At 62.5% G+C, this 19594-nt stretch overlaps 1 protein-coding gene across 1 annotated transcript in view; it reads right to left on the bottom strand.

Annotated features, from left to right (window-relative positions):
* The window catches only part of ADCY1 (adenylate cyclase 1), a 104403-nt gene extending 84828 nt beyond the window's left edge, over positions 1-19575 (bottom strand). The window contains exons 1-2 of the mRNA XM_049642261.1: positions 19031-19575; positions 4480-4629 (exon numbers count right to left, since the gene is read on the bottom strand). Of these exons, the coding sequence (XP_049498218.1) occupies positions 4480-4593 (114 nt within the window). The 5' untranslated portion in view covers positions 4594-4629; positions 19031-19575. The remainder of the gene's footprint in view (positions 1-4479; positions 4630-19030) is intronic.
* Positions 19576-19594: the final 19 nt, after the last annotated feature.

Here is a 19594-nt window from a genome sequence, read left to right as displayed (position 1 = left end):
GCTCCCTCCCTCTTCTCCCGTGTCCTCCCAGCTGAGGCCACAACAAATAAGCGAGTCCCCTCGACCACCATGCGCACTGGGTTTCTCTGCCTCTGCTCGTCCCCATTCGCCCCACCCAGGACCCCATTCCTGCCCCCGCCAGCAACCTTGCCTCCCGCAGAAGCCAGCAGGCAGGCTGCACCAGTGGCTGTTCCAGAGCCGGACGCCCCGGCGGCCCCGCCCAGAACTCTGGGACCCCCTTTCCAGAATCAGGGTGTGTCCCCAGCACCCCCTCCCACAACCAGGATGCATCTGCCAATATCCCGTCCTCCCACATCACCCAGGGCACCGTCTTACTGGCTCAGGGTCTGGAGAACACCCTAGAAGCTGCTATTAAGTTGGACTAATTAAGTTGCAACATGAAAACACAGACAAACCACGCCCAGGCCACATGGTGGGGGCATCCCTCACCTGTAACCGTGGGACTTTGGGCCACCTCTCGGCTCTCCTGGGCCTGCCAGGTGGGGATCCCTAGGCAGTGGTGATGCCCCAAGTGCCTAAAGATATGTGAGAGCCGCTGAGAGGCACTCCCCCTCTGCTGTCCCACAGACAGGGCTTCGTGAGCTAAAACCAGCCGGGCCAGCCGGAAGAAGGCCATGACCCTGAGTACAGGTCACAAGGCCACCTAGGGAGCCACTGCCGGGTGACAGACCCGATCCACGGGCTCCATCAGGAAAGGCATGGCCAGTCACAGTCCGGCTCGCCCACTCTTGGGACAGCCAGGGATGCATGGAAACAACCTGTCCTCTCTCACCCTCCTGTTCCGAAAGCACCAGACGAAACCACCAAGGGAAATGACCGATGCGTCTGAAAATAGGAACGACTGAATTTTTACACAAAGAAGTGTGAGGCAAGGGGAACACGCCTGGGGACATGGGGCCCCTCCCGAAGGAACGTCAGCCTCTCCACAGTGAGCGGCTGGTCCACACACACAGGGACACACACCACAGAGAAATTCAAACGGCACACGCAGGAAAGTGGCATCCACATCAGTGAGCGGCCAGGAGGGGCCACGTCCTAACAGACAGTGGGGTGTGAAGGACCAGACTCAACACCGGGGACGCGCACCAGAATCTGGGGCCGAGGCCTCCCACCCAGGGACCTCCGGCCTGGGAATCTGCATTTCTGGCAGGTCGCCAGGGCCTGCCCAGAGAGCCACTGCTAAGTGCCATTGGGTGTAACCTACAAAGATAAAATAGAGCACAACAGTATTTGCACAACAGCTCCAGACCCAGGGAGAAAAACGTGGTCGTATCTGCCCTCCCAACAATGTAACTGAGGGAACCAAGTCTCTGTGAACAAAGACGCTCATGGGGAATGACATTTTTAAAACAGTATTAGGGGCGCCTGGGGGCTCAGTCCGTTGAGCATCTGACTTCAGCTCAGGTCATGATCTCGCGATCCGTGAGTTCAAGCCCCGCGTCGGGCTCTGCGCTGACAGCTTGGAGCCTGGAGCCTGCTTCGGATGCTGTGTCTCCCTCTCTCTCTGCCCCTCCCCTGCTCACGCTCTATCTCTGTCTGTCTCTCTCTCTCTCAAAAATAAACAAACATTAAAAATTTTAAAACAACAACAGCAACAAACAGTGTCTCACTGTGCTGGGAACGGACAGTCACACACGTGCACATGCACACGTAGCACAGAAGCAGCGGCTGCCTGAAGGCAGTGGCAGAACCCTCCACGGGAAGATGCAGAAAATAAAATCATACAGACACCAGAACGACAATGACGTGGGGAAAGAACACTCACAAAGACCAGACCCAGAGAGTACAGAGCACTCGCTGGGCTGGTGGGACTGGGTGACATTCACCATCCTGCAGATTCCCTGCCGAATGAACGTCAGCCCTGAGCCTCCATTGGGCTCCCTCCTCCATGGGATGAGAACACGCGCCCTTGCTGGCACGGCCACTTCGGACCCTCGTGAGTGCCCACACAGCCGCCGCGTGGCATCAGGAGTGCGTGTGACCGCTGACTCCCGGGACCGGGGCCGTGGGCGTCGGGGGAGCATGCACCTGGGAGTCTTCTGCACACGCAGCCCACACCGAGGCCACCGCTACCACAACGCACATGGCCCCCCTGACCTCCGGGGGTGCACCGGCATGAGGAGACCCTCAGGTGGTCTCCGGGAAAGGCAGCAAATGGACAGGAAGAAATGAAAATAGACAAACACAGAGCAAGCAGAGGGAGATATAAGAGAACAGAGAGAAAACAGGAGGAAAAGCAAAGGTTAGAAACACACAGAACGACCCAAAACGCCACTTTTTCCAGGACATCAGGAGCCTGGAAGGGGCCACTCCAGGACCCCATGGGGGCGACAACACTGTGCTCAAGCGTCTTGGAAGTGGTCAAGAGACCGTCTGCGGGTGGGGGCAACGCCCGCCTGGAGAAATGCTCAGGGCACAGCCCCCGAGGACGCACAATCATACACACGTGTGCGTGCGTGCATGCGTGCATGTGTACACACACACTTAGACACTCACAGCCCTGCACGCACATGCACACTTCCACACACACATATGCACACACCCATGTGCATACACAAACACACGCACACACACATGCATGTGCATACACACATGCACACTTATACTCACATCTGCATGTGTACACGCATACACACATGTACAGTTATACACATACACAATTATACTCACATCCACATATACATGTGTACGCACACGTGCAGACACAAATATACACAAATATACACGTGTGCACACACTCATACACATCCATGTGTTTGCACACGTACACACACGTACACACTTATACACGTGTGTGCACATTTATGTGCACACATATACACACATACACACACCCACACGGATGCATGCACATGTACACATGTCCCCACAATACACACATGCACATGCGTGTACAGAAACCTAGGCATGCACACACAGTCCACACGAATACAAACCCACACACGTGTGTACACACACAGACACATATACACACATACGCTTGCCCCATGCTCCACACATCCACATCCACGTGCACACGGACAAATGCATGTGTCCACGCAGGTGACACACACACATGTGCACATATGCACAGCTACTTATCTCTAACAGACAAGTCCATCCACAGACGCACACACACGTCTAGACATACGTACATCGTCTACTTCTAAACCACACCCTACCTTCACTGTAAACACTAGGTAGCGTTACGTATCTATAAGTAAACACACGTGTGCAGGTTTTAAATGCGCAGCCAGGACTCCACGCCTTCCATCTGCAAGACAGTGGGCTCTCGTGTACCAGGCAAGTCACCGGCCACTCCCATGACAATGAGGCTGAGCCCCCGACACTCTGGCGAGACGATCCAGGGTCTCCCTGGTGAGGGCCTCGCCTGAGGCTCCCAGACCACCCTGTGGGCCCCAGGACAGCAGCAGATCAGGAGACACCGCCGAGAGGGACCAGCCCGGAGACACGCGGCTGACAGTGGCTCCGGGTGGTGGGGACCATTCCAGCTCACCCCTTAGACTGGAGTGGGTGGCCTCACTGACCCCCAGGCTGTGGCAGGAGCTGGGCAGGGTGCCCCCCAGGCTCACGGCCGAACCGCTAGCGCGGGGCCACGGGCACGGCGCTCTCAGGGCCCTGGAGGCTCTGCCTCTCCGTGGGTCATGCTGGCCGGCAGGTCGGGGCCCAGCATCCCTGCACCCACCGGCCAGGCCCTGCCTCATCTCCCTCCGCCCTGCTCCAGGAAGCTGACTGCAGCTGCATGCCACCCCAACACCCGCCCCCAGCAAACACAACACCCCCATCTGCACTTTTAGCATCTCAGCCCCCTCCAGGGCAACACACCCACACTCGGCTCCACAGCGCTCCCTGACTCCCCAGCCCTGTGGCGTCACCTGGGCACACCTTGTCTCGCTGATGGAAACCGAGGTTGGGGACCACATAGGGTGGCAGACCTGCACCTCCACGTCTAGGAGCCCCCACTGCAGCTGCCCTGTCTCCTCTGACTCGCCGAGGGCCACCTGGGCCTGAAGTCCCTAACCACTCCCACCCTACAGTCCCATGCTCCCTGCCCCACACCCCAGGCCCGCACTCCCCGCTCTGTGCCCCCTCACCCTGCCCCGTTCATGTGCCCAGCTCTGTCCCCCCTGCCCAGTCCTCTCACCCCAATCTCCCCACTCCGTGCCTCCTCCCACACCCCATGCTCTCCACTCTGTGCTCCCTCACCCTGCCCTACGATCCCCACTCCATGCCCCACTCCTGGCCCCGTGCTCCCATCTCCATGCCTCCTCCCTGCCCTGGCTCCCTGCCCCAGGTCTCTCACCCTCTGGGTCCCCCACCCCATGTCCCCCGCCCCGTGTCCTGCTCCGGGTCCCCCGCCCATGCCCCCCCGCCCCATGTCCCGCTCCAGGTCCCCTCTCCGTGTCCCCCGCCCCCTGCCCGCTATGTCCCTGCAGACAAAAGCCCCACCGCACTGACCTGCTTCTCGTTCTCATCCTCCAGCCTCAGCCGATCTTCGATGCAGTTCCGGGCTTGCAGGAAGGCTTTCCGCTGGGAGCGCTCGGCCAGGATGCGCACAAACACCCCATACATGTTCACGCTGAGGAAGAGCAGGGCGTTGGCACCAAGCTGGAGGAGAGAACAGTACAGAGCACTAGGCGCGTGGGGCGCTAGCTCGACGGAGGCTCAAAGCCCCCGACAGCAGCCCGCAAGACGACCTCACCCTCTAGGGTGCTGCGGGGTCGGCCTGACCCACGGCGCAAAGTGGGCGTCACATGACTACGAGCCATCAAGGCGGGCACATCCCTCCTCCTGGGCTTGTCATGGGGCAGAACGGTATGCCAGGCGCGTCCCCCAAATTCACGTGGAAGCCCTGCCGCCCAGGACCTCAGAGCGGGCCTGCGTTTGGACGTGAGATGTTCCAGGAGGTAATTACGTGAAAATGAGGTCACCAGGGAGGGCCAGAAGCCCGTGTGACTGGTGTCCTCATAAGAAGAGGAGACCAGGACACGGACACACAGGGAGGGACGACCCCGTGAGGCCCGGGGAGGAGACGGTGTCCAAGCCACTGGGCAGAGCTGTGTTGGGCGTGACAGTTACCCCAGGTCACCATCCGAGGAAATATGAGCGCGAGGAGAGAGCAGCCACTCCGTGACCAAACAGCGGAGGAGAGCAGATCAAAAACACTAGGAAGAAAGGACCACAGCACCATAAGCACAAAGCATCACCCGAGGTGACTGAGCATCCAGAGTCCTGTGATCAGCTCTCGCTGCCTTCCGGGGACGGGAATAAGGAAGGGGTTGGCGAGAAGGAACGGTCTGGGGTGCTGGCCAAGGCCCACACTCGGAGGCTCACACCTGCTGGACCAGGAAGGAGGCCCTGAGGGACGTCCTGCTTTCAGCAGCCTTAACTCAAGGCCAGTATGGACCATCAGGGAGCCCACGATGGCCACACCACAGGTCGTGGCAGACCCGGGGAGGATCGGACCGAACTTCACCACTCAGCCTCTTCTGCTGGTCTGTCCCACCTCTCTTGGGCACAGGGCACGGGGCCCCCAGGCCATTCACAGAGACAGAGAGGACACCCACCCACCTCCCCAGGGGCTGCGGTGTGTCTGAGCATCACACAAAGCCGCTGTCCTCAGTCTCTGCAGAGAGGTTGGGTTTCTGTGTCTGATTCAACGTGGGCATTTCCCTCAGGTTCTGAGGGTCACTGCTACTCCTACACCAACCAGAAATGCCCCCCACCCAGCACTGTGACCCGCACACAACTGTACGGGATGAAAGAAACACAGAGGCAGGCTAGCAGCAGTCTCTGGTCAGACAGCCCCGCCAGGGTCAAGCGGGAGGGCAGACCAAGAGCCGCGTGCATGGAGAGCCCGCAGCACTGGATGGGGCCGGAGCTGGGGCAGGGGGCTGGGGTGCAGAGCAGAGACCACACAGGCCACGCAGGGACAGACTAGGGCCCACGGAAAGCACATGGCACCTCCTGTGTCCAAGCCCAGGAGAGTGTGACATGTTCCTCAGGAGGGATACACAGGGCCGGGGTCACAGACAGCAGAGCTGTTCGAGGAGGTGACAGGAACAGGAGAAAGCCAAGAACACGAATCCCCAGGGCCTGGCACATGACCATCATTGCCCGAAACCAGGGTGAGCTCACCAGCACACCTGGCGGCCCAGGTTCACGTACACCTGTTGGAGCTCCCATCTCAACACACTCGGGAACGTACCCCCGGGGACAGCACCTCCCACACACCACACCCTCCCTCAGGTCCAGGGAGCCGCCTAAGTCCTATGACCACGGTGCCCACAGTGACCTTGTTACCTCTGTGTGTCCCTATTCACCTCCATGTGACCTGCCCACCTCCATATGATCCGTTCACCTCCATGTGACCCACTCATCTCTGTAACACCTGCTCACCTCCCTGTCATCTGTCTCCCTGCAACCTGACCATTCTCCATGTGACTGGGTCATCCTCGTGTGACCCTGGTCATCTCTGTCCCCCTAAACCAATGCCCCTCTGTAGCTGGAGTACTCCTTGCCTAAAGCAGGTGCAGGGCTGGAAGGAAATGCTTCTGTGATGCTGAACCAGCCTCTCACCAGGCACGGAGGGGAGGGGGCTTATGTGGCCCTCCTGGGGGGCCCGTGCCATGTCCCAGTGACCAGGGCAGTGTCCTCTGCGCTCTCAGACCATCTGCTCTATTTGGGATCAGCTCCTGTGATCTGTTTGTGGAACCCCTTGTTGGAGGCGACAGAAGCCCGGCACATATGAAACCACCAAGGGCGGTTTTGCAGGATCAGTATTTAAACGCGTTCTGAGCGTGTTGCCCACAAGTAAGGTCCTGGGCACCCTTCCAAACTTCAAACAAGCACACATCACTGCACGAAGCACGCGTCTCTTCCTGGGCAACACATGGTCCGTCTGGCTTCTAGTGCCCCTCCCGGCCTGGGCTTCACGTCCTGGAGGCACGCCGGATGCTCTCCCGTCCTGGCTGCCCACAGCGTCCACGCCGGAGCCCCGAGCCACCGCTCTCCCCAGCAGGCACACAGGCAGAGGACCAGGCCCTCGTGAGGGGCCAGCACCCACAGACAGCCCGGCAGTAGGGCCAGGAAGCAAGCCACATTCACAGGTGGCAGACAGCTTTTCCAGAAAGTAAGGCATCAGCTGGGCCCAGAGCAGGACTCAGAAAATGTGCTGTCCCCCCAGTGAGGCTGGGGCAGGGGCGGAACACGGACTGAGGGGCAGACCGTCTGGTTAAGGGAGAGGTGGGCAGCAGAGTGGGGGCATGCAGGGCCACCTCTCTCCACACACCTTTGTCACACCTTCCCTCCAGTCAGGAAGCCCCCCCCCCCAGGGAAACTGAGGCCCCACAGGCCGGTCACTGAGTGCCTGCCCGCCCTGTCCACACTGCTGAAACCCCTCACATGGAGAAGGAGTCAGTGTCCGGCAGGCAGGGTGAGGTGGGGGCAGAGATCTTGGGGTAGGGGGAATCCACACCCACATGGCCAGAGGCCTCCATGCCCCCCCACCCCGCACCTGCCCACCTGCCTCTCTTGCGTCCCTCACTCACTCCCACCCCCGGGGATCAGGGTCCCGTGGCAGGTGACACAACAGGCCACGCTGGCCCCCTAATCAGCATCAGTGACAAGGTCACCTGCTGGCAGGTGTGGCCCAAACGGGCTGAGAAGGACTCAAGCTCGGGGAAGGGCATGTCGGGGTCCAGACCAAGCACCCCTAGAGCTGTAGGCTGGCCAGTGAGGGGGCTCCAATGCGGCTACCCCTCTTGGCCACCCCTCCCGGCCACTCTCTGGGTTTGAGGCCTCCCCGAAGGGCCAGCCTGCAGTGGTCAGAGCCCTCAGTCCCCACTCACCCCCTCCCTGCTCTGAGGGAAGCCAGCCCCCAAGCCCCCGGGTTCCAGCTGCTCACTCCTAGGGGCTCAGGGCCTCCAGACAGGCAGGCGCCTGCCTCATGGCGCCACAGGCATGTTACGGCTGCTGCCCCCACGGCTCCTTAACCCTGACCCGACCCAGGTCACTGGGTCACGCCCTGGGATGCTGCCCACGGGAGCGCTGGGCTCCGCCTTGTCCCTCGTGCCTGTGCGGTGCTCCTGCCTCCGTTCCTCTAGTGCTCCTCCAGCTGGGTCTGGGGGAGGGGGCTCAGTGAGTAAGGCCCCCAGCCCATACCTCCGGAGCCCCTGGTACCACAGGGGACTGAGCCCAGAGACCCCTCTTCGCCCAGACATGGGCTCCCCAGACATGCCGGCACCGAGCACGTGCCAGCCCCGGGCGGGAGAGGGCAGAGCTCTCCCTGCAGTCTTGCACCTCTAGCCTCGGCACACCCGCCCCATGCACCGGCCTCAGCACACCTGCCCCATGCACCCATCCATCTACCCATCCATCCACTCATCCATCCATCCACCCATCTAACCATACAAACAACCATCCGTCCATCATCCATCCATCCAACCATCCAACCATCCTCTCAAACACAACATGAGCTGGGCTTTGGACCTGTGCCCACTCCAGGCTGGGCTGGCAGGGTCTCCTTGCCTTAGACAGGCCAAGTGGCTCCAGGAACCCCGGGGACCTCATGGGCCAACAGGGGTGACAATCAAACACCTACATCGAAGCACTTCTGGGAGGTGAAAATGTGTGTGTGAGCTCAGCTCAGGGGCACACGTGGCCCACCCTGCTTCACACCAGCCCCGTCACACACATTTTCTCAGACGGGAGCTGAGGCCAATGGTCTGTCCAAGGTGACACGGGAATTACTGCAGAGTGACAGTGGTGCAGAGCCCTCGGTCCCGCCGGTGCCGGTAATGCACGTGGGTCACGGAGAAGCAGTCTCCGGTCAGGGAGCCAGCATCATCGCGAACAAGCAAACCTCCCGGAGCCATCCACCATGGCAACACTCGCTGCAGAAAAGGCAGGGCACAGCATCTCAGACGTATCGCAGGTCCTGATCCCACCTGACCGCAGAGCACAGGAACCACAGGACCGCCCGGCTCGCTGCCTCAGCAAGAAGTCCTGTTCCCGCCCCGTCAGCTCCGCAGATGCTGATGTTAACAAAGAGACACAGCCTTGGGTCATCAGCGGGGCACAAGGCTGCCGGCGGAAACTGCGGCGCGCCAGTGGCCAGAGCAGCAGGGAAAGCTGCCCAGGGCCCCTCCTGTGTTCCCGGGGAGGCGGCGGTGGGTCAAAGCAGACCCGCCCCATGGACCCCAGCAGACAGCCAGTGAGACAGGCACTTCAGGGAAAGGGACGGATCACCTGGAGACAGGTGCACACAGCCCCCAGGCGAGCAGCGAACCCCCACGCCACAGAGGCACCTGCGGACCCTCGAGGGGGCGCCTGCAGGGAGGGGTGGAGCTGTCCACTGCGGCAGGCAGGCCCCTTCCCCCCGGCCGTGACCAACTGGAGGAGACAGGCTCTGAGTGGAGCCGGAGGTGGATTAAAAATGGACAGAACTGGGTCTGGCACGTGGAGATGAGACCGGTTCCTGCAGTGACCACAGAGCCCCAGATCTAGCCAGGAGGTTAAGGGCCACCACCCGGAGGGCAAAGGTAGGAAGGCAGCTATCAAAAAGCATGAGACCACCTTGTGTCTATGTCCCCTCCCCCGGGAGGCTCGGGAGGGGGCTCCCCAGGCATCTGCTCTGCCAGTCAGGGGCGCAGTGAAAACACAGGACACCACAACGGACGGCATCTCCCACGACTGGGACCTCTCCCAGCATTTGCCTCACTGTCATTCTCTTGGTGCAGGTGCTGACCACACCCCTCGTGTCCCCACAGCCAGTTTGCAAAGCAGAACATCCACCGTCACTGGGGAGCACACAGAAGGGCTCGCCGAGCGCAGCCTCCCCCCCCCCACAGCCCCGAGCTGGGATCACACGCCCTTGGCAGGGCCACCTTCTCTGGCCCTTGTCAAGTGAGCAGCTGCCACACATGAGGAATTCTGTGCGCTGGCCTGCGTTTCATCGCCTGGCGTCCCCACTAGGCCTCCCTGGCCACCGCCTCTGGCCTCTCTGAGCGCATCTCAGAGCCAGGCCTTGACCCGGCAGCCTGGGCCCCTCCAGCCTGCTCCCAAATCTCCCCGTGCCACTAACACCACAGCTCGGGGACAGGTGCCTCCCCTGCGGGCCAGCCCTGTTACCTACAGGACATGGCCCCCTGCCCCCACCCAGGGTACACTCCCCATCTGCACACGTATTTGTTACATAAACCATTAGCTGCATGCATGCACCAGAGTGATGCGGGCTGTGCTGACCAAAGGATCATCTTGAATTTCACGATCACTGAAAAATTTCGAGATAAATAACCTAACCCAAGACGACCCTTTAAAAACCACAGGCCACTGCTGAGGGTGGGCCACACCTTGAAGGCCAAAGGTAAGAGGAACGTGGAGGCCAAACAGGGACCCGAGCTGTGCGGGCCCTGAGTGGGTGGGAAGCATCTGGAGACCACCTGGAGACAGCAGACCCCGAGGTGACTCCGGAGTGCAGAGGGCCAGGCAGGCACTGCTCCTAGAGTTTACAGAGCCCCGAGGCGAAGCCTGCCACTGCCCACAGTTACCAGGAAGGACACGGTGCACAGAGGCTGACACACGGCCAGGAGTGACTGTCACGTTCCAAACAGGCATGAACTCCAGCTCCCACTGAGCCATCCCCAGATCCTGGGCCCCCCCCGGGGGCGGGGGGGGGGGGGGGGGGGGGGGCTGGATGGGCCTTGGGGGTCCCGTGGCTTCAGTGCTGCTGGGCTTGTTGAGAGCAGATAGATGGCCTCAGGACAAGGGGACTCGGGGTAAGGACCCAGTGACAAATCCTGGGGAGTCAGGAAGTGCACACAATGCAGGGCTGCAAGAGGGGTGTGAGCAGACTGTTGAGACAGACGGACTTGGATGTGAGATCCAGACAGCGGCAGAGACCCTGGCCTCTGGCCGGACACAAGGTCGGGAAAGAGTCAGTGCTGCAGGAGGGAGCCGGGAAGACCGGGCTCTGAGGGGTGCTTGGACCATTAGAGTCAACCGGAGGCCTCTGGAAAGGCTCATGCAGGCGGCCAGCACCCACCTGCTAGAGGAAGCGCAAGGTGACCCCAGCCCTTAAAATAAAAATTGCAAGAAAACAGGGACCGCCCTTCTGAGATCTTCCCGTCCTCTTTGATTCTTTCCTCCCACCTTCGGGGAGAGACCCCAAACGTGAACAAGGAGTCCGCTGCGGTGTCATCTGTCAAGGTGACCAAGCAGTCCTCTGTCCTCATCTGCCAGGGGGCTGGGCCCCCTCCCACGTGTAGCCAGCAGCTGAGGGCAGCCGGTCCCCCAGCCCGGCTCCCCTTTCCTCCTGGGAAGCCCCCTCCCCATGTCTACACTGCAGCTCTGTCCCAGCAGGAGGGCTCTAACCAACCACAGTCAGGGTATCTCAGAGGCATCCTCACCAACAAAGCTGGTGCCCACACTGCACATCCAGATGCCCTGCGGGGCCATTCATCCAGCCAGAAGACCACCGTCCCCGCCCTGCGCAGGGGAGCCCTCAAACAGGTTTCTGGAGACAGGATCTTTGGAGAGAAGGCACACTTGGGGAAGACTGGGTAGGGGAACCTGCCTGGGGAGCCCCAGGGCTCCCCCCTCCACGGCAACCACTGGGACCAGAAGTCCCCACGTCTTCCCACAGTCTTTCCCACGTCTTTCTCACATGTCCAGCCCATCTGATGACGCAAACCCACCAGTCTGGAGATTTTCCCGGGATTCAGGATTTTTAACTCTCCCCAGGAACTATCTGAGCTCGTGGCCTCAGGTGCGCCAGAAATGGTGGCCACGTGGATTAGCACCTACTGTGCAGAAATGAGGAGGGAGGTGGGCTCAGGTCACCGTGAGCCCCCCTGGGATGAAGGCCACGAGTGGAGGGGAGAGGAGGCATCACCGGCCACGCTGAGCGGAGACCCCACCCATCCTGGGGTCGCCTCCAAAGAGGCCTGGGCCGGGCCAGGGGCGCTCATAGTGGGCCCACGGAGACAGCTCCCACAGGAAAGAGACGGCCACAGCCATCCGGCAGGCCCTCTGGGACAACACCTGCACAGGTGAGCACTATCCAGCCCAGACAGAACTGCCCGCAGGCCACGCCTGGGCGGCCCAGTGAGCCGGAGGCTTCTCCCAAGACAGGTGTCTGCATGCACGTGGCTGTACCCGGCCCAGGGTCATGCTCAGGCTTTAGGAGGCAGGCGGTGACACAGGAAAGAAGCTGCTGGATGTATCTCATCCCAGAGAGCCCGCATTCTCGGTGGGGGTGGGGGGTGGGGGCTTTGGAAGGGGGAGTAACACACACCAAAATAACCAAAAATAATTCTGTGCCTATTGAGACAGCACCTCAAAATTTAGCCAGTCACTGCACACCCCATACCCCGGGGTCACTGCCCCCATAGCCCGGGGTCACTGCACCCCCACCTCGTAGTCACTGTACCCCCATGCCTGGGGTCACTGCCCCCTCATCTCGTGGTCACTACCTCCCCACCTCGTGGTCACTGCCCCCCCCATGCCCCGGGGTCACTGCTCCCCCCCAATCCAGAAGAATCAGGTCCAGGGTCCTGGGAACAGAGAAGGATCCAGGGAGGATGCAGACACGGGCCCACCCCTCACCCCACGCATGGGGGAGCACAGGACGTGAGCCCCAGAAGCATGGCCTGGCCCTGCCTGGACTGCACTCACAGAGCACACAGAGGGGAGGGGACACAGGCATCCCGCCCCTGGTCACTCGTGCCCACGCTCGAACCTCTCACCTGACCCCCCACCCAGGCAAAGCCCAAGTGGGCTCACTTCATGGGCAGTCACCCCGTGAGGTCACCCGAGGTCATGGAGCCAGAGGGCCCTGGGCCCCGTGTCCTTCAGGACAGAACTCGGTACTACTAATTAATATAAGTATGCCCTGCGAGCGCCTCCAAGCGTGTGCCCATGTGTGTGCAGGTGGGTGTCTTTGTGTGTGTGAACATGGACAAGTGTGAGGACGTGCATGGCACATGCATGTCTGAGTGTATGTGCACTTGGTAAGTGTGTGTGTGTACTGTGAGTTTGTGCACGTGTGGGTGTGTACTGAGGGTGGGTGCGTGTGTGTGGGTGTGTACGTGCGCATATGTGTGAGTGTGTGCACATGTACGAGTGTGTGCACGTGTGCCAGACCTGGGGCTGCACATGACCAGCACCACCAGGTGTGCAAGGTCCCTTCTGCCGGCCTGCTCAGACCCTCGGTGCAAACCCAGGTGCCCGCAGCAGGGGTCGTCACCCAGGCCACAGGGCCACCCCCCTCCCCCAACCACAACCGACAGGAAGTGGTGGGACACGCCCCGAGGACACTCCGTCTGGACAGATGGCCTGCCGCCAGCATCCGGGGCGTCTCTTCCAACATTCGGCCAAGACCAGACGCGGATTCACAGAGCCGGAGAAAACGCGCAGGTCCCAGGCCACCAGCAGCTGGTGGGGACCAGAGGTGGCTCTCATCCCACTGAACACTGGGCCACAACCAGCAGACCGAAAGGTGCCTGAAGACGTATCCGCTCCTACAGAGCCATGGAGCCACCCGGAGGAAACCGAGGCACGGGGTTAAGTCCCCTGCCCGAGGTCCCACAGCCGGGAACTGCACCCCACCCTCGCACAAGCCCACCACCCCGTCTGGGTTGGGAAGCGGAACAAGGATGGTTCTGGGCTCTGAGTCAGCAGGAACACAGCACAGTTACCTGTCCCCCAGGGCGCTGAGCCCTGGCCCTCCAGACGTCGGGGGTGGGGGACAAGAGAAGGGTATCGCCGAGAGCCTCCGGGTTCCGGAAAGGGCAGCTGGGCAGCATTCACAGCAGGTGGAGACAGTGGCAAGCAGACACTTCCCCACAGAACCCCACTCTGGTCTGGGCCAGGCAGCAGCCCCCACGCCCACTCATATGACCCCTGCTCCCCACTGCACCCCAGGGGCCCCCAAACAGAAACCTGATCAGACCCCTCAGCTAAAAAGGCTTGAAGAGCGTTGGTGCTGTGTTCTGAAGAAACCGAACTGCTGGCGTGCCCTGCAGCACCCACCTGAGTCCTTCCGTGCCCACCTCCCTGGCTGAGCCCAGCCCAGCAGCCGCAGTGCCATCCATCCAGGATCTTGGCTGGAGCACTGGCCTCAGGAAGTCGCCCTGAGCTCTCCTTCCACCCTGTCCCCTCCATACGCCTGCGAAGGTCACACAAACTCCCCAGCACTGACCGCAGTCCCGGTTGGTGACCGGGGTCCCTTGCAGACTGCAAATCCTGGATAGAGGACCTGTTCCCGTGGGCCCCCTCCCCCTTCCCCTCCCCGGGGGCTGGCACCCAGGCATGGATCGCAGAGCTATCCAGAGAAGGTGAGCGTGCCCAGTCTGTCCCCGGCGCCTCCACCGGTCCACCAGTAGGGCCAGACTCCAGCACACACACAGTTCCAGGGTCCTGGCACATGCTGGGGCAGCAAAAAAAGCATCTGGGACCACCCTGAGGGGAGCAGGCCAGAGCCCTGGCCTGAAGCTGGGTGGGTACCGTAGGCGTCCAGGCCCCTGCTTCTGGTCAGCAGATTCTGCTGCCCCCAGTGTGGGCCATCCCAGGTGCTTCTTCAGGTTAGGGCCCGGCGGGGAGGACAACACAAGTGAGTCTCCGAGGGACACGCCGGATTGTGGGGAGGGGACCCAGGGGTCAGGCAGGCTGTGAATCAGGTGTTCCCCAGGGAATGCCCACAGGACGCAGACCTGGAGGCGTGGGGGAGACACCCCTTGCCACCGGGGGCTCACAGAGTGCTCAGGGCTGTAAGCCTGCAGGTGGTGGGAAGCCCAAAGTGCTAAGAGCAGAGCCCCGCCCAGCCACCAGAGGCCTATGGAAAAGGGGTGCCGCTGAGGACAAGAAGGCTGTCATGGGGGCACTCCTCACCAAGGCAGAGAACCCCACTACCCCCCCCACGCCTTCACACAGCAGCAAGAGGACCCACCTGTCTTCCCCTTGCAGCCCCCACCCAGCAGCAAGGGGTCAGCCAAGACAGGTGGCTGCACCAGCAGGGGAGCAAACAGGTGACAGGGACCAGCCAAGCTGGGGGAGGAGGAGGGAAGTACCAGTGGGGAGAGGGGCCAGCCCGGGCCTGGCTGGGGTGGGGGGGCAGGGGTTGGAGGCCAAGTCAAGGGGGTCCAGCAGGGGCAGTGCCCAGCTGGAGGAGGGGCCCTACTTGGTAAGGGCCCAGCTGTGACCAAAGGGCGGCAGGGGCGGGGCCTGTGGAGGGAGGGGCCGGGGAGCCAGTGCTGAGTCCGAACAAGGGGGCTGTGTGGGGAGGGGGGAGAGCCAGGGAGGGGAAGGGGAGGGGCCTTGGGGTGTGGCAGCAGGGGGGCCGGGGCAGCTGAGGGACCAGCAGGGGAGGGAAATGAGGGCAAGGGGAAGGGGGAGGGAGCACTGGCGGGGGAGGAGCTCGGAAGGGGGCGGGGCACAGGAAGGGACAGACTCCCCCCAGCAGGAGGAAGAGCCGGCGTGTGGGTGGTGGGCACGAGGCGCATCAGCAGCCTGGTGGCCTGGGCGTCCCCTTGCCAGCAGCACTAGGGTTCCCCCAAGAGCTCAGAGGAATTGGAGGAGGGACACAGGGGGATTCCAGCCAACTCCCACTTCGCCAGGACGAGGGGATGGTGGTTTCTGTGGTCCTATCAGAGGTTCAGAAGAGGGGGAGGGGTGCACTGAATAGATTTCACTTATGAGGATAGGCGACCGAGCAAAACCATTGTGCACAACACAGTGGACCCTGTGTGGGCCCACTACAGCAATCTTACCCCACCCTGGCCCAGAAGTGGGTGTTTGGGGTCCGTGGGGGGTAGGAAGCTGGGGCTGGCAGGCACGCAGAGCCCTCCAGTGGGGGCACCCTGAGCCAGCCTCTCTCCTCCAGGCACACCCCTCTCCCTGCCACCACCCCAAGGCCTCCACCTTGGCGTGCACACACACAGTCCCCAAGCGGCCACTCTGTCCTCGAGTCCCTGAGTGCCACCACCGGGAGCAGGGGGCACATGTGTCCTCTCCCCCTTCCCTCCTCCTCACCCCTCCCAGCACCCCAGGATCCACTCACCACCCCACCCCCATACCCCCACCTGGGCCCCAGGTCTCCAGGCAGACCTCAGGTGTTCTGGAACAAAATGCCTTCAATTCTGACACATTGCTCAGTTAAATAAAAACAAATTGCTTAGTTTAGATGCAACCAGTGGGCAGGGAGCAGGGGCACAAAGAAGGAAGGGGCTCCTCCTGGGGGCTGGGCTGGGTGGGGATAAAACCATGTCCCTAAACTCTTTCTGCCCTGAGGGCAGCAGCAGGCGCCCCTCCAGGGAAGGCGGTCTAGCACCAGCCCCAATGTCAACTGTGCAGTCGTGGCCTCCTGGGTCCTCTTAGCCTGGGCCAGCCTGGGTTCCACAGGGTCCCCACAGCACATGAGCCACATCCCAGAGCTCCGCACAGCAGGGCAGAACAGGGCTGCTGCAGGAAACCCCAGAGCCTCCCTGAGGAGGGGCAGAGGCTCTGGGAGCCCCCACGTGAACCCCTCAGTGCCCAGAGCAGCACTCCCCAGCACACAGAACACCCCATGCATGTGCAGTAAAGCCAACAGCCTGGCACAGACTGCCTCAGTCACCCCACCCCTGCACAGCCTCCTTGGGCCTCCACCTCCAGCCCCCAGGGCTTCCGCTTGCCCCGAACAAGACCCCGAGGAATACAGGACCATCCACACACGACCACCCTGCAGGGTAGCAGGGACACTGGAGAGCATCGGCAAGCAGGGGACGGGCCTGACACATGGGGTCCCACCTTCCCCGCCCCGCCTCCAGGCCAGGCTGCCCAGCTGCCCCAGGACAGGTTGGTCCACACCTGGGGGACACCCAGGCCCTCACCAAAGTTTCTCTGCACCCTCCCCCATCTGTTTGTCCACATCGCCACCACCACTAGTGTTTGTAGACTTGAACAGGAACATTCTGAAGGAGCCCAAACACAGTGGAAGCAGAAGACTCTGAATACGAGCTGTTCCAACAGATTTCCAACGGTGCCCCAGCCCTGCAGGTGGGGAAACTGAGGCCCTGGGATGGATGGGGGCGTGCATTGCCCCGCTGCGGGAACCCCTGAGGATCCGGGCTCCCTGGATAGGCTCCCCTCCCCCACAGATGCAGGGGCCCCTCTCATCCTGGGGGCAGAGCTCCCTGTGCCCAAGGCACCTTTGCAGACTCTTTCCTCTCCCTGAATTCTCTAAAAGGAACAAGCGGAAGCTACATAAAAAAAATTGTTTCAGAAAAAGACAATAGTACAGCTTTTCACTGAATCGACTGAACCTCGGGTACCCCAGAACCCTAGTGGCCCTGGCCCTGGGCCTGTCCAGGTCAGCTCGGGACCGGCACCACCGGGGGCTGGCCTGGCCGCTGGGCCTCCCCTCTTGTGCTGGCAGGGAGGCTGTCGCGCTGGGGGGCCTGGCTGTGGGGGCCAGACAGCCAAGGGGGGGGGGGAGGGCTGCGGGGGAGGGGTTCAGGAGCACCTCCTGAGGCCATCAAGCAAGGGCCACATGCTGCCCACGAGAGGCCAGAGGGAGGTGTGCTGGAGAGCCCTGTGGGAAGGAACCCCCTCCCCTCCCTGCGTGCAGGCAGCCCTCTGGCCCTCTTCCCTTTTCTCTGCTTTACCTCTGTCTCTGGCTTTCACCCCTACTTTCTTCCTCTCTCCTCCCCACCTCCACAAGCCCCTTCCTGGGCCCCCCCCCCCACCGCAGCCTCTCTGCCAGCTCCCTTCCCCCTTCCCTCCTCCTCACCACCCCACCCCCCGCCACGCGCTGGACTCTCTCGGCCTGAATGCAGGTCCAGCATTGCACTCACAGCCCCTCTGACCATGTGGGCCCCTGCATCCCCGTCGGGGACACCTCCCTCGGTCCCTGGGTGGTCCCTGCATCCCCATCCCTCGGTCCCTGGGTGGTGGATCCTGGTCCTGGGCACCCCCCCCCCCAGACTCCCCTGTCTGATTCCCTCACCTCCTCCTTCTTCCCAAGCTTGCTCTGTCCAGCTCCCCTCATCCCATCGCCCCCACCTCCTCCATCTGCCACATTCTGTGTCCCTGGATGGGCTCGCCCACCTCATCGGATTCCCCCACCCTCCTGCCAAAACGCCGCCAGAGACAGAAACAAAACCCTCCTTCGGGGGCCCTCCAAGCCCCTGTGGGCTGGGCTGGGCTGCACTTCCCCCACCCCCCCACCCCTCCCCACCCCTGCCAGGCTCTGAAAGCCCCACACAGCAAAGACATCTGCCTCCAGGGTCCTGGGGCCCAGGGAGGAGCCCGGGGGGAAGCGGCAGCCTCCTTGTTCCCGCTAGTGTCTCACCAGTCCGCCCAGAAGGCAGTGACAAAGTTCAGGCGCTGCCAACCTGGGTCAGGCCAAGGTAGCGCGGGGGCGGCAAGGACCAAAAAGCCCCATTCGACCTTGGCAGACGTATCTTTCTAGACCAGAGACGGGTCCGTAATGGGTGCCAGAGTGACTGGAGAGGACCCAAATCCTCGTCCCCTCCCCACGTCCCTGGGGTGCTGCAGGCCGGGAGGGGGACTCTGCACGCGGTCCAGGCGCGCTGGAGAGGCGCCCAGAGCTGTGCGCACAGCCAGCAGGAGCCCTGCCCGCCCCGGAGCCGATCGCGCGCCCACTTTCGGTCCCTCCTGCGGGATGTGTGCCGCCAAAGAGCGGCAAACCGGGATCTGGCCCTGCTTGGCCGCTCCCCAGCTGCCTGACCTTGGGCCAATCCTTGCCCTCTCCACGCTCGCGTCTCCACGCCCCACACCCAGGGGCGCTTTGTGGACGGTAACTCGGAAAAGAGGCGGGCCCTCGCAGCCCCCCACTGCGTCCTCAGCTCGCTGAGTGACCTTGAACGCCCCCCCCACACACACACACACACTCGGGGTGTCAGTTTCCCCACCTTCCCAGTCAGTTGATGCGCACCGGGCTTCCAGTGTCCCCAGTCCCTCCCGGGCAGGTGTGCCCCAGACCGGACCAAGGGCGCGCGGCGGCACTTACCGTCCTCCAGAGACGCGGGCGCTTGGCGGGTACCAAGGTGGCCGTGACCACCAAGTGCGAGGCGGCCACCACGAGCCCGAAGCCGATGGCCAGCAGGCTGCGCACGGGCAGCAGGGCATAGGACACGAAGGTGACCAGCAGGAGCTGCCACACGCCCTGGTCGGCGGTCGCCGGCCCCGAAGCGGCGCCGGCGAGGGTCCCCGCGGGGCGGCCGAGCGCGAAGGGGCAGCACAGCAGCGCGAAGGTGAGGCTGAAGAGCAGCGCCAGCTGGCCGACCTGCTGCAGCTGGGGCACCTGCAGCGAGCGCACGTTGGTGACCACGAGCAGCGCCAGGAAGAGCACGCAGTGCGCGGGGTGCGAGCCCCGGGCCAGGCCGGCCGCGGGCCCCGGCGCGCCCAGCAGCTCGGCCAGCGCCAGCGCGCCCGCCAGCCCGCTGAGCACCGCCAGCGCCTTCAGCGTAGCCGCCTGCTCCAGCCGCAGCGTGTAGCCGCGGAACAGCGCCTCCAGCTCGGGGCACGCGAACTCCTCGTCGCACGCCCGCAGCCCGCGCCGGCCGCCCGGCCG

The sequence above is a fragment of the Panthera uncia genome, chromosome A2 (assembly GCF_023721935.1).
Source record: "Panthera uncia isolate 11264 chromosome A2, Puncia_PCG_1.0, whole genome shotgun sequence".
Lineage (NCBI taxonomy): Eukaryota > Metazoa > Chordata > Mammalia > Carnivora > Felidae > Panthera > Panthera uncia.
This window is presented reverse-complemented; position numbering and strand designations above follow the sequence as displayed.